Genomic DNA, 14,228 nt, shown 5'->3' with positions numbered 1-14,228 from the left:
CGTTATGGTGTATCATTGCCTATGTTAATATTATGAGCTCGAAATATAAAAATATTGTAAGATATTGTAAAGTCTGATATAGAAATTGCTTGGCGTTTAGGCAAGGTGGGCAATAAAAAGCGCTTAATCACCCTGACAACTATGCATCAGATGAATCCCTGCATGCCTCTTTGGGTTTTCTGTTATTTTTGGATGAACTAGCCTTGGTTTTGTATAGGTAATTTGTTATATTGTCGGTTATAGCTATGAGATTTAGAGTTAAAACTTCAAACAGTTGAGAATTGCCAGGATTTAAACCTACATGGTAACAAGAGGATGTTTTACCCAATTGAGCTAATACACTTCCTATTTTATTTTATTTTTTATCTTGTTGGATTTTTTTCATTTTTCTTACAAATTTTAATTTGTATTTTCTTATACAAAAATTTGAAAAATCCCCTCCAAAAGTGGACCTTAACTTTGTTCTTGCCTTGAGCTTTGTGTTTTAAGAACCTCAGGTGCTTTAGTTGCATTTCTTTTAAAACACTAGTCTCAAATGAGTCTCTGTGTTCCTTTCCCCATCCTTTGTTAGTGAAAACATTCTGCCTGAGGGTCCTTGCTACCTGTTCAGAATAAACCTTCTTTTATGAGATGCTTTTAAACCCAAAAAATAAAAATAAATAAGTCTGTATGGCTGTTTAAAATAAGGAAGAACTCCAATATAAAGTTTGTTATAGGGTTAATATGGAGTGCAGGCTATTATGCTCATGGCCAATCTAGTGAGTCCGCTATCTGAGGTCTGGATCCCGTACATGTTTTCCTCCACATGATAGAAATATGTTTTGTCAAGGGATCCCTATTCCACTCCTTAATTCTACTTTTCATCCTTTGCAACTTATTATGAAATCTCTTTCCCTTCCACCTAATTCCATGCAACTCTTCCTTCTAGCACTCTTCCACCTTTAGAATAAAATTTGGATGGATCAGCAACATATTTTCAAATCTAAAATGGGTAGGGCGTCCAGAGTCCAGACAAGTTTTTAGGACCAAGCCTAATGGGTCAGTGGTGTGAAGTTACTCGAGGTGAGGCTCTAGAGGTCAACCCAACCCAATGATCCTCCCAAGCAAGGTTAAAACAGAAACCTATCCAGTTTAGAACAAAAATGGTTTGCTTGGAGGTTAAACTTGGTAAACCTAGCTTGTTGTAGGGGAAGCTCCTTCAACTCACGGAGCTCTATGAACTCATAGAATTTTTTTCATGCTAGTCGATACTTGCTAATTGGAATTGCTTGGTTCCTTCATGTATCAGACCTCATTGGATTCCCTACCTAAACACCATGGCCCGTCCCATGAACCCCTAATTGCAAAGATTTCTTTCCCACACTTTACCTTTTCCTGTAACTGTTAGGTCCAAAAACATTGGTCAAAACCCAAATAAAGCCATCTTCCACATTCTTAAATTTTATCGAAACAGATAACCTTCTAACCAATTCCTTCAATGATTCTACACTCCTAGTTTCCAACTAATTTCCACTGATCTCCACACATAACCTTTTTCTGATAAACAATAGAGGCATTTCATTAAAATGATAGGGACAAAGCATTACAAGAAAAAGAAAAGGGAGAGCTTAGTCACCTAGTTGTCAGGGAAGCACTTAGTTGCCTAGTTGCCTAGGCGCTCAGCTAGGTGTTGCTTAGTGTCTCCAAAATAGACTTGCTTTTCCTAGTGTTTCAAGACTTGTGTCTCAGAAATAAACCTTTTCTTTGTTATGTTTCAAGGCGTGTCTTAAAAATAACCATTGCCCAGGAAAAAGAAGGGGCTAAGCTCTTCTTTTGTCATAGAAAAAGAAGAAAAAAATCAACAAATAAGCAGAAGAAAGGGCAAAGCCCCTGTTTTTATTGTATCAGAAAAGAGAAAGATAAATCGCTAAATAATGAGAAAGAGGGGGAGGGGGGCTGAAGCCCCTATTCTTGTTTTAAAAAAATGAAAAAAAAAGCCTTGAAAATGATGATTGTTTATTTCAAAAAACAGAAAGAAAAAAAAATCAAATGGAGAACAGGAGGAGCAGAGCCCCTGTTTTTGTTCCAAAAAGGAAAGGAAAAGAATCAGAAAGTTAAGGAGACAGGGTTATTTCTTATCCCAGAAAAAGAAGGCGCTGATCTGATCATATTTGTGTTCAACTGGTGTTACTTGTTTACAAGGTGAAGTCATAATTTCAGTTGCTCAGTCTTCACTTTTCAAGTTTGACTTCAGTTCTTTATTGTTTTTCTGGTAAAGAACCTAATAAATGCAAATTGATTTATGAAGTAATAAAAGAATGTTATGGTGTATCATTGCCTATGTTAATATTATGAGCTAAAAATATAAAAATATTGTAAAGTCTGATATAGAAATTGCTTGGCGTTTAGGCAAGGCAAGCAATAAAAAGCACTTAATCACCTTGACAACTATGCATCAGATGAATCCCTGCATGCCTCTTGGGTTTTCTGTTATTTTTGGATGAACTAGCTTTGGTTTTGTATAGGTACTTTGTTATATTGTAGGTTAAGCGTAGCCAGGTTTTAAACCTACATGCTTACAACCTTATTGGTTACAAGAGGATGTTTTACCCAATTGAGATAATAGGCTTCTATTTTTTTTTTTTTTGGATTTTTTCATTTTTCTTTCGAATTTATATTTGCATCTTCTCATATAAAAATTTTAAAAATTTCCCCTCCAAAACTGGAGTTTAACTTTGTTCTTGCCTTGAGCCTTGTGTTTTAAGAACCCCAGGTGCATCAGTTGTATTTCTTTTAAAACAGTAGGCTCAAATGAGTCTGTGTTCCTTTCCCCATCCTTTGTTAATGAAAACATTCTACCTGAGGGTCCTTGCTACCTGTTCAGAATAAACCTTCTTTAATGAGAAGCTTTTAACTCAAAAAATAAAAATAAATAGAAGTCTGTATGGCTATTAAAAATAGGGAAGAACTCCAATATAAAGTTTTTTTATAGGGTTAATATGGTTTACAAGGCTATTATGCTCATGGCCAATCTAGTGAGTCTGCTATCTGAGGTCAGGATCCCCTACATGTTTTCCTACACATGATAGAAATATGTTTTGTCAAGGGAACTTAATCTGGTTGAGCTTCTTTAGTTGATCTAATCAGGAGTTTTTGTCCCTGTGTTGCAATACTTTAATTTTCTTATGATTTGTTGGCCTTTTTAAAATGATTTGAGCTTGATTTTATGAGTCAACAGTTTGGCCCTGAGGTTGCCAGTTGCCAGCTGCCCTTGGTGGATTGACAAATGGGGGATGTTCCAAAAATTGTCATCTTCTAATAAAAATTCAATGTGATAAATTCATTGACGATCAATTAGACCTAATTATGCCTTCTCCATGCTTTTTTTTTTGCAGGTGTACTATGTTTATGGATTTATGTTGCTGGTATTCCTAATTCTCATTGTTGTTACCGTTTGTGTCACAATTGTGGGAACATATTTCTTGCTAAATGCTGAGAACTATCATTGGCAATGGACTTCATTCTTCTCTGCTGCATCAACAGCTATTTATGTTTATCTCTATTCCATATACTACTACTATGTCAAGACAAAAATGTCAGGCTTCTTCCAGACCAGCTTCTATTTTGGATACACACTGATGTTTTGCCTTGGGTTAGGAATCCTCTGTGGTAAGTTTTTACTTGTGCTTTTATATTTTCGGATTCTTTTTTAATCCCTTAATGGGGCATCCCTTGATATGCTGGATTAATATATCTGTTTCTAATATTACCGTTTTTATTTGATGCTTATTAACCTGGGATCTTTATTGTGTCTCTCTTTTACGTACAGTTATTTATCTATAATGTTCCCTACCTTTGATTTAACGTTGGTGATTGTCTCTTTTGGAATGCTTAGGAGCTGTAGGTTATCTTGGCTCTACATTGTTTGTGAGGAGGATTTACAGAAACATAAAATGTGACTAGTGAAGGTCCAAAAGATGGTACCTGGTACTGCTTGCTGGGGTCTCATCATCGAGACTCAAGTATCATAAAGGAAGCATGGTCATCCAATGGGCTCTTAGGAATGTTTAGAAATGGAAATCATGGGGTTACAAGAGCGTTTTGTTTTTTTTTGGTCTTTGGATTGGGGGAGGCTTTGCATTTTTTTCCTGGATGTAAGTGAAAGCCTTCTTTACTTAAATTAGAAGTGCAGAGATTGTGTTAATCTAGAAAGTTAACATGTTGGACTCAGTTGCCATTTAGCTTGTGTTAACTTCATTACACTTGGCTCAGAAGCTGCAACAGTTGATTTTTTTTTTATGCTTATTCTCCATTGATGGAGATACTTCTATGTAACAATTTCTACACATTTTTTTTCTTCTATATTGCACATTTCGACCAAGATGAAAAATCTTTGGTGCATATAATGGCTGTGTACATGGAATATCTGGTGTCCAGTTTACTAGTGCATTTCCATTTGTTTGAGAGATATGACTAGCCTTTTTTATGATGTTGACCTCATAATCAAGGCCAACACGTCTGGAAATATCGAATTAAGTAATACCGAACATTTGTCATCAACTGAAATCGTGCAGGACAGAAGTATTGGCGTCAAACATATTCAAGTAGTAATATCAGTATTGTTTCCAGATGAAATTTTGTGTCTTTGGAGTGGCCATTTGCTAGTAAAATTGTACATTGATTAGTATGGTTTACCTATCTGGGTATCTCCATTCTGCGTGAGAGGTACCGTGAGCACTTAACCTTCTTTGAGTTCTGCTTCTGTTACATTCAAAGCATACTATCAAGTGGATCTGACCGGCTATGCATTTTAAGAGGGCTAGAGGAACACAATGTATACAAGTAATCAAACTTAATGGCGAGTCATACTACACAATCATGCCAAAAGATGCATACGAACGTCAGGACATCATCTACTTGTGAAAAGGACAAGGAGAAAAGAAACCCACCTCGGCAACATTGGCACCATTCCAGTTTTGACGATTTTCCCCAAGTGCTATTGACAAGGAATCCTCCCCCCTCTAGATAACTCTTTACCATCTCACCTCAATTACTCATTTGCCTTGTGAAAGATAGCTATCTTTTTTTTCCGACCAACATTTTGTTTACTTTCCGTCGGCATTTTTTTCCTTACCATGGTTATTAATACTTGGTTGTAATTCATTTTCATTTCCATAGTCAAAACCATGGTAGTAGTTCCTGTCTTTATCAATGTTTTCATCATCTTTTTCACTAACGGCAAACTTAACTGCCACTGCACTTTGAATTTTTTCACCAGCTTGTAACTTCTCATGAAGTATCAACATTGCTCATATAACAGCATACTGCATGAGTGCATTCTACAACATTGCTCTCTTTATCAATGTTTTCATCATCTTTTTCACTAACGGCAAACTTAACCGCCATTGCACTTTGAATTTTTTCACAAACTAGTAACTTAACTCTCTCAGGTGATAGTTGCACCACCTTTCGCCACACCTATCTTTCTTTGGGTCCCCGCTTGTGGTGGTGGCAAATTGATTACCTTATCTTCAACTAACTTGTCCATTATCATTATCACCTCTTTTGTGCTGGAAAAATGAGGGATCAGTAGGTCATTCCTTTTTCCTTAGGCATTGTTCCGGTAATAGGGCCCCTGCCTGGGGCCTTGGTTGTTGTCGAGCCTCCGATCGACTACGTAGGCCTCATTTCTCCTGTATTGTCTTAGTGTCTTTGTAGATTGGGATGTGGTGGTTTTTGACCGTGCGCGATGTTCTCTCCTTGCACCTCCATAACTGACTTAACATTTCCACCTCTAAGTTCTCGATGCCCATTCTATAAGAAGGTTGCATCCCTTGCACGCATTGCTTGATGAAGCCCTTCTCCATGGCATGCTCGTCGAAGACAGAGTGGGTCAATTTCTGGAACCTCATGACATATGCCTAAAGGTCTTCCCCTATACATTGCTCTATGTTTCTCAAGTTGGTCATCGTCAACTTTCTTTCTAAAGTGAACCATTTCAACAAGAACCTTTTGGCTAGTTCGGCCCCGAGTCGATACTTCCAGTAGTGAGGTTAACGAACCAAGTATACGTCGGTCCAATAAGGGGCTTTGAGAATTAATGAACTTTTAGATCCATGTCGAGAGCGAAGGATCCCAAAGCGTCTTAGAACTTGCTTATATGCTCCTACGAGCTCTCCCTTTGCCCATCGTATTGTGGCCATTATTATGAAGGGGTGTAACAAGCAGGGTAAGGCTTGTACAAGATTCGACCAGAGTATGGCTTTTGTAGGATGACCGAATCTTGTGCATGGTTACAGATCTCTACTACTAGCCCTTGGACACATTCTCTCAACTCATCCCGGCTGAGTGGGGCTTTTGTTGCTAGATCTGATCAAGGACGGAACTAGAGATTCTAATGTTGGTAAGAGGTGGTTAGGCTATGTGGGGGTGGTCTCCTTGAAAGAGAGAGGAAGACCAAAACAGGGAATCAACCAGGGGGTTAGGGTAAAAGGCAATGATGAGGCTCGACAAGGAATCCAACGATTGAGTGAATCAGAGGTCGAATGAATCCCCCTGCTACGAGGAGGGTTCTTATTTATAAGGAGGGATCCCGAGATCTCGAAAAGAAGGAACAAAAAGTGATTGATTCCTATTAGGAAATGGGACGTTAGATCCGCTGTTAGTCATTTAGGAGCACTATTAGGGTTTTGTCATGTGTCTTATGAGATCTCTCAGAGGTTGACCTTCCTGTTACCCGAGAATTCTCATAATCCACACATACTACTTCCTTTTGCATCCTACTTAACTGACATGGCGCTAGTGACGTAATTGTTTTGACGGGTGCATCATTGCTAAACTTACGTAGCACATTACCACGTGCGTAATTTAAAGTCACACGTTTAACCAATATTTAACTCTGGTTCATCGTGACTCATATTTCTATAATGGTATTAGGTTCGTCACAGGGCCGCGTATCTCTAGAGTTCATTGCAGAACTATGCGCCATAGGTTTATCTCAAGGTTGTTTGTGTCCAAGGTTCATCGCAAAACCAAATTCATATAGAATTCATCATAGGTTTAACTAGAACCTATTTTAGGCTCGGATCAAGCATGAGTCCATCGTGAACGTGTGATGAACTGCGTGTTTATTGCAAACGTGCAATACACTACAAGTTCATCGCATGTGACTGGTAAGCTAAAGACTAATCGCAGGCATCCATATGGTATCGATTCAATGTCTTCTGGACTCTGAAGGACTGAGCGAGCACTATGTACCTACAATAGGGAGACATCCCAAGGTCCCGAAAGGAATGAGCCAAAAGTGTTTGATTCCCATTAGGAAAGGGAATCTTGGATTCGATGTCAGTTGTTAGAGAACACAGTTAGGGGTTTCGCCACATGTCTTATGATATATCTTAAGGACAAGCTTTCCTTTCATTTGAGGATTCTAATAATACACATGTGCTACTTCATTTCATGACCCTGTTAAACCAATGTGACGTTGATGATGTCACTATTTATCTCACATGTCCTTTTTAATCCTATGAAGCATCACGTCACGTGTGTTGTCAGTGACACACATATTCCTTTGACTTGTTTATGACCTGTGATGAACTTTCATTTGACGCAGATGTGCGATGAACTTAAGCTTATCACATGTTCACGTGGGTTTTTATCTCATCGCAGCTTATTTTGGGTCATCATCGCGTATCTACACAGGTTCTAAGTTCATCACAGATGTGCGATAAGTTATGGACTCATTGCAGACATTTATGTAGTGTTGGTTTAACACTTTCTGTGCTTTGATGGTTTAAGTGACCATCATGTACCTACAGTTGGTATAAATTTAATCTTGGGCCTTTAAAGACCAATTGTCATAGCTTATCTCTTTTCAATGATAATTTAAGTTACTTTTGGCTTTTTACTAGGCTAAAATCTTAGAATTTATGTAAAATAGTTTGATATAGGAATGATATTATTTGAAGGTTTAGGATCCATTATATAGATGGCCGAATCATGCTAGATGGATGGGCAAAATTTCAAAAATTTCCTAATCCTTTTAGGAATCGAATTCCTTATGTTTTGAAATTTTGCATTTTTCAGAATTGGTCTTGCACTGAATCGAATTAGACCCAAAACTAATCAAAGAGAGAGATGTATACCTGATACAAATACCACAAACACAGATCCCAAGGTGGAAGTTCACGTCCAACTCAGTCATAAAACACTACCCTTCAATACGAGTCCAACATTTACACTTAAATGATTATTGAATTTAGCCGTCCTATTAAGACCCAAGGACAATGGACTTAGGTAATATAAAGTCCATTAGGTAATCAACCCTTCATGGTCTCTTACACTTAACCTCTTAACCCATAATGATCAAACACTAACAATATTGGGACTCTAGAACATTCAAATACCATACAATAATTATCACTCTTTCAATTTTTATAATTATAACTTTCAACTTTTATTAATTTTTGGAAATATTTCTTAATTTATAATTTTTATTTAAATAACAACTCTTTTAAAATAATAAGTTTTTTTATTTTTAACATATAATGCTTTTGTTTTACATATAATTGTAAAATAAAAGAAAAAAACATTTAAGATAGATAAAATAAATTATTTATAATTTTGATTTTTTTATTAAATTTTTTGGGGAAATTAAATATTAAATTATTTATTTTAGTTTTTGTAATTATAATTTTCTATTTCCATTAATTTTGTTGGAAAATTTTATTTATTTTATATTTTTATATAATAACTCTATTTTTTCAAATAATAATTATGTTTTCATTTTTAGCATATAATTATGTGTAAAATAAAATATATAAATCATCTAAGGTAGATGAAATATATTATTTTTATAAATTTTAGATTTTATTAATTTTATTGGAAAAATTAAATCTTAAATTATTTATTTCAGTTTTCATAATATTATTTTTTTATTTTTATTAAAGATGAAAAACAATCCAAAAGTAGTCAATATACAGTTTTGTCAAACTAGGCATTGATACGCCTTTGTATCAGTGTATATCAGACCATATCCACCAATAGGGTATGATACAGAGATGTATTGTGCTGATATGCACGGCTCGTGGGATACATGTCCAATCGTGGTGTATCCCGTATCCATGAGGATGGATACGAATACGATATGCCCCATATTGGGAGTATCGTATGGATACCTTAATCGTTGAGTAAGAACTCATGGTTACAAGAAGGTTTAGGGCTTGAAGACAATAGGTAAATGAGGAGTCTTAAGTCAAGGGGTTTTATTGAAAGTGGTCACATGTGACCACCATTTGCATGAAAATGGAAGCACAATTTCACCAAAAGCACAAAGTAATAAAAGCCAACTTCGTGCTTTTGGGGGTTTTCATGCTTTTAAAAAGTATGAAAGCATAAGTAGAAAGTATGTCACCCAAACGATATATAGTGCTTGTAGGAACACGTTGATCACCACAACCGCAATGGTGTAGAAGGTGTTAAACCAACGCTATAGAGACACCCATAACGAGTTCGCAACTCGGCACGAATTTGCGATGAGCTTCGAGCCCGCATAGACTTGCGATGAACTTAAAACCTATACAAACTTGCGATGAGATCAAGGCCACCACGGACCTGTAATAGACTTAAAGCTACGATAACAAAGATAAATCCAAAGTCTCAAGGGATCTGCGATGAACGCAAAGCCATCGCGAGCTTGTGATAAGTTCAGAACCATTGTGAATCTGCGGTGAGCTCACAATAATCGCAGATCGACGACGAATGAAGAAACATGACGAATGGCCGATGTCACTTGTAACAAGACGTATAGTAAGATTAAAAGAGATGCGTAAGACTAGTATTGACATCATCCATGTCATGTCAGCTTAGGAGACTCGCAAAAGGAAGTAGCATACGTGTATTATGAGAATTCTTAGACAAAAGGAAACCTTATCCTAGAGAGATCTCATAAAACACATGGCAAAGCCTTAGTAGTGTCCCCCTGACAACTGACACCAAATCAAAGATTCCCTTTCCAAGTGGGAGTCAAACACTTTTAGCTTATTCCTTTCGGGATCTCTCCCTATAAAGGGAGACATAAATCATAACGAAAACAATATTTTGCCAATCAGAGTTGTAGGTGTATGATGGTCACCTAGACCATGAGAGCATAGAAGGCACTAAACCAAGACCACATGAATGTCTGCGATGAGTTTATAACTCGACACACATCTACGATGAGTTTGAAACTTGCGTAGACATGTGTGAGCTCATGACTCAAAATGAGTTGCGATGAGCTTAAAGCCATTACATAACCGCGATGAGCTTGAGCTCATCGTAGGTCAGAAACGAGTAAAAGAAACATGTGCGTCACTAAAAACGTGCATGACAAGATGCCTCATAGGATTAGAGAGGACACGTGAGATAAGTAGTGACAACATCCATGCCACATCAGTTTAAAGGCTCGCAAAAGGAAGTAGCACACGTGTATTATAAGAATCCTCAAACAAAAGGAAAGATTGTCCTTGAGATATCTCATAAGACACGTGGTGAAACCCTAGTGGTGTTCCCTGACAACTGACATAGAATCCAAGAGTCCCTTCCCTAATGGAAATCAAACACTTTTAGCTCATTCCTTTCAGGACCTTGGGATCTTTCCCTATAAATAGGGGTCAAACTCATAATGAGATCATCATTCTATCATTTCATTCACCCTAGCCTTTAGCCTACCTCCTACTCCCAGCTTTCCTTTGTTCTTTAAGGAGAGACCCCCACATGTAGCCTTGTCGCCCTACTCACATTAGAATCCCTGGTTATTCCTTGATCATAGAGGATGGCCGCCCGTAGGATTAACCTCTCCCCTATTACTGACGAGCATATCAATGAACAAGAAAACGTCAACCTGGAGATCGAAGATCAGGTTGGCCCGAAATCGGCTGAGCAAGTCAAAATTGAGATACTTTCCAACTAAGTGTATGAGTTTGAGTCATGTTTCGACCGAATGGAGCAGATGCAAAATGAGATGAGCACCTTACAACTACTCCTCCATCGGTCATCTGGGACTAAAAGATCCCCTTTCACTCCAGTCGTCCCCTTTGCGTCCATTCTTGCCAATCACCAGTTTGCTAACCAAAACCTTGGCATTCCTGAGCAGCCTCCTAGAGTTGGCCCTGTGCCCATAAAACTAACCTCCCTACTATCGAATAGCCCCAAGCCACTCCATAGACCAACCCGGTAACGGAAACACCATTCAGTCATGACGAACTAAAAGAGTATGTTCAAGGTCAGATGGTGGAGAACCAAAACAAAGCCTAGGCCTTGCTCATTCTCCAAAAACCTTACTCTGACCGAATCCTATACAAACCATACACCACTGGCTTCGTCCCTCCTCAGTAGTGGCCACAATATGATGGGTAGAAAGGAAGCCCACAAGAACATGTGAACAAGTCCGGACCGGCCTACACCTGTTCGTCAATCTGATCACGGGTAGCATAGGTTCTTATCCAAATGGTTCACACTAGAGCGAAGGCTGACAATGGCGGATTTGCGCAACACAGAGCAACGCACAGGCAAGGACCTCTTGGCCTATGTAATGAGGTTTCAAAAGTTAACTCACTCAGTCTTCGATGAGCATGTCATTGAGAAAAGCTTCATCGAATAGTGCATGCAAGGCATGCAACCCGCTTATCGTATAGCAACGAAAATATAGAAGTTGAGACTTTTAGTCAGTTGTGGAAGTGCATAGAGAGGACAACGTGCACCGTTATGAGCACTACATCCCCATCTACTATTTCTTCGGTATAGTATGGAAAGAATGAGGCTTATGCTATCGATAGGAAGCCTTGGAACACCAAAGGGCCTAGCTGGGGGCCCTATTACTCTGACAATCATAACAGAAGGAACAAGACGTTGCCACCACCCCTCCTCCTTTTGCTTGCACCAAGGGGGAGGTGATAATGATAATGATGCTAGATGGTGTATGCCCTTAGCTCCAATCAGATTGATGTGCATATACATACATTATTATTTCATGTTGACATTGGTATGTTTCTGTGAAATTACCTCTTAAACTGGACATTTATGAGACTTGTGTTACTTTAGAATATTTTCAGCCATTGGATAGATTTGGGGAGTTTATCCTGTTAAGGTTGATACTGATGTGCTGCCAAAGAAGTTGGGGCAGCTTATCTCAGCTGCTAGGGTTAGACCCAAAGCACATGTAGTGTGTGTTTGGTTGAAACACTGAACTTGGACCATTTTCCAGTTATGCCCTAGATTGATGGGCAAAACTAAAAAGTTACACATAACCCCTAGACTTGATTATGGTACTGCACTAGGTGTTGGATTGGGTTGTCTTTGATATGCCAATTAGTGAGATCCATTGAGGGTCAAAACCTGGGTATGTTGAGGCAGTTTGAGAATTCATTTGAGTGGATGATCATAGTGATAGGATTGGTCTCTTTGTTGGACAAAGTAAAGGATAAGGTTTACACTCACTCTGATGAAAACCTAAACTGTCGGTAGTGGATTTTAATTGTATTTGAGATTTGGTTTTGTAAAATATCTTTATATTATATATATATATATATATATATATATTATGTTTTATGAAAAAAATTTGCAAAAGGTTTTAATTCCTAGGATTCATTTGAGAAAAGAATATGACATTGTACCTTGCAGCCAGGGGAGAGGCCGTCATTGTCGGGTAATGTTTGATCATTATGGGCCGAGAGGTTAAGTGTAAGATACCATGGAGGGCTAATTACTTGATGGACTTTATCTTACTTAAGTCCATTATCCTTAGGTCTTAATATGATGGATAAGTTTAAGGATCATTTAAGTGTAAATATTGGACCTATATTGAGCCCATAGTGATGTGCTCAAGGGTTCATTTTAGTAGTGAATTTGGCTAAGCCTTTTCACACAGGTTGGGCTGAACCCATGTGGACTTATGTGAAGCCCCACACCATATAAATCGGGCCTAATTTGGCCATGCAACACCCTTGGGTTGTGAGCCTTATAGCTGATGGGCCTAAGGCCCATAATTAATAAGATTAATTAAGCATGTGCTTTGGGTTAAATCTTGGTTTGGAAATGCGTATGGAGCACCCATCATCTTAAGAGGATAATGCTTATCTTTTAATAAAATCAAGATCCAAATTAGATTTGGATAATCTCCTAATTTGATTAGGAGAAATGCTCCATAAAGAGATAAAAGAAGAAGAGGGTGAACTAGACTAGAACACCACTCTCTCTTGTTTTCTCTTATTCTCTTTTGTTTTCCAATAAACCCTATCACAACCTAGGCTTTCAAGGACTAATAGAGATCGGTTTTCTTCTGATTTTTGCAAGAAAAATTTGGAGGAAATTTAGGCTCACCTTTCCCAGTTCGATCCAAGTAATTGGGTTGCAGTTTTGCTGAAAACTACGTTGTTGAATCGGCTTTAGGAATACACTACGCCATGTTCAGTGGAGGCTGGTTTTAGGACTGATTTGGGTGTGAACTTCCACCTTGGGATTTGTGTTTGTGGTATTCGGTTCAGTGCAAGCATTTCCCGTCGATAACTGGGGGGGCTGGAAATTGAACTACTCCTTAACAATCGTCTTTTATCAAGTTACATTCTATCGCGTAACAATGGGGGGCTGAGAACTTCGCCAATTGGTCCAGCACAGAATTGCCCCTCAATAGAAAGCACCCTATCAAAAAGGGGGAGGGGGGCTGAATCTAAACAACACAACCAATCCAAAACAACCAACGCCAAATTACAAAGAGCACGAGAGATTAACTCAAAACAACCATCCCCAGTCTCCACCCAAATTGCACCAAGACAACAAAAAAAAAAAAAAACTACCAAAATTAAAGTTTCCTATATACATAGCTCGTTACACACTCCATCCAAGAACAAGAATGATCACTAGACCCAACACTACAAATACAAAGAATCGAGGTGCCATGACACCTATAATCCTCATCTCACAGACCTCCAAAGTGGACCCAACGACATAGATTGCTTATCAGTAAGCTCCCATTTACTAATAAGCAGGGGCTAATGTAGGTATATGTTGATCGCTACGACCATGGGGGCACAAAAGGTGCTAAAACAATGCCACAGGAATGCCTACGACGAGTCCATGACTTGGCACACATTTGCGATGAGCTCAGAGCCCGATATGAGTTGTGATGAGCTCAGAACCCGCATAGACATGCGATGAGCTCAAAGTCCGAAACGAGCTACAATGATCTCAAAGCCCGAAATGAGCTCAAAACCTGT

At 38.3% G+C, this 14,228-nt stretch overlaps 1 protein-coding gene across 2 annotated transcripts in view; it reads left to right on the top strand.

Moving 5' to 3' along the window:
* Positions 1-4,385, top strand: part of LOC148874297 (transmembrane 9 superfamily member 1-like) — a 28,483-nt gene extending 24,098 nt beyond the window's left edge. Inside the window, exons 11-12 of one of the 2 annotated variants that reach the window (XM_088978338.1) lie at positions 3,375-3,648; positions 3,884-4,385. In XM_088978338.1, coding sequence (XP_088834464.1) covers positions 3,375-3,648; positions 3,884-3,942 — 333 coding nt within the window. In that variant the 3' untranslated portion in view covers positions 3,943-4,385. Of the gene's footprint in view, positions 1-3,374; positions 3,649-3,874 lie in introns of both variants that reach the window. The other variant, XM_088978328.1, reaches the window with a different exon arrangement.
* The last annotated feature ends 9,843 nt before the right edge of the window (positions 4,386-14,228 follow it).

Source organism: Nelumbo lutea, chromosome 1, assembly GCF_056320005.1.
Source record: "Nelumbo lutea isolate HS-2025 chromosome 1, American lotus-T2T, whole genome shotgun sequence".
Lineage (NCBI taxonomy): Eukaryota > Viridiplantae > Streptophyta > Magnoliopsida > Proteales > Nelumbonaceae > Nelumbo > Nelumbo lutea.
The sequence above is the reverse complement of the archived record's forward strand: the minus strand, read 5'-3'. Positions and strand labels throughout refer to the sequence as shown.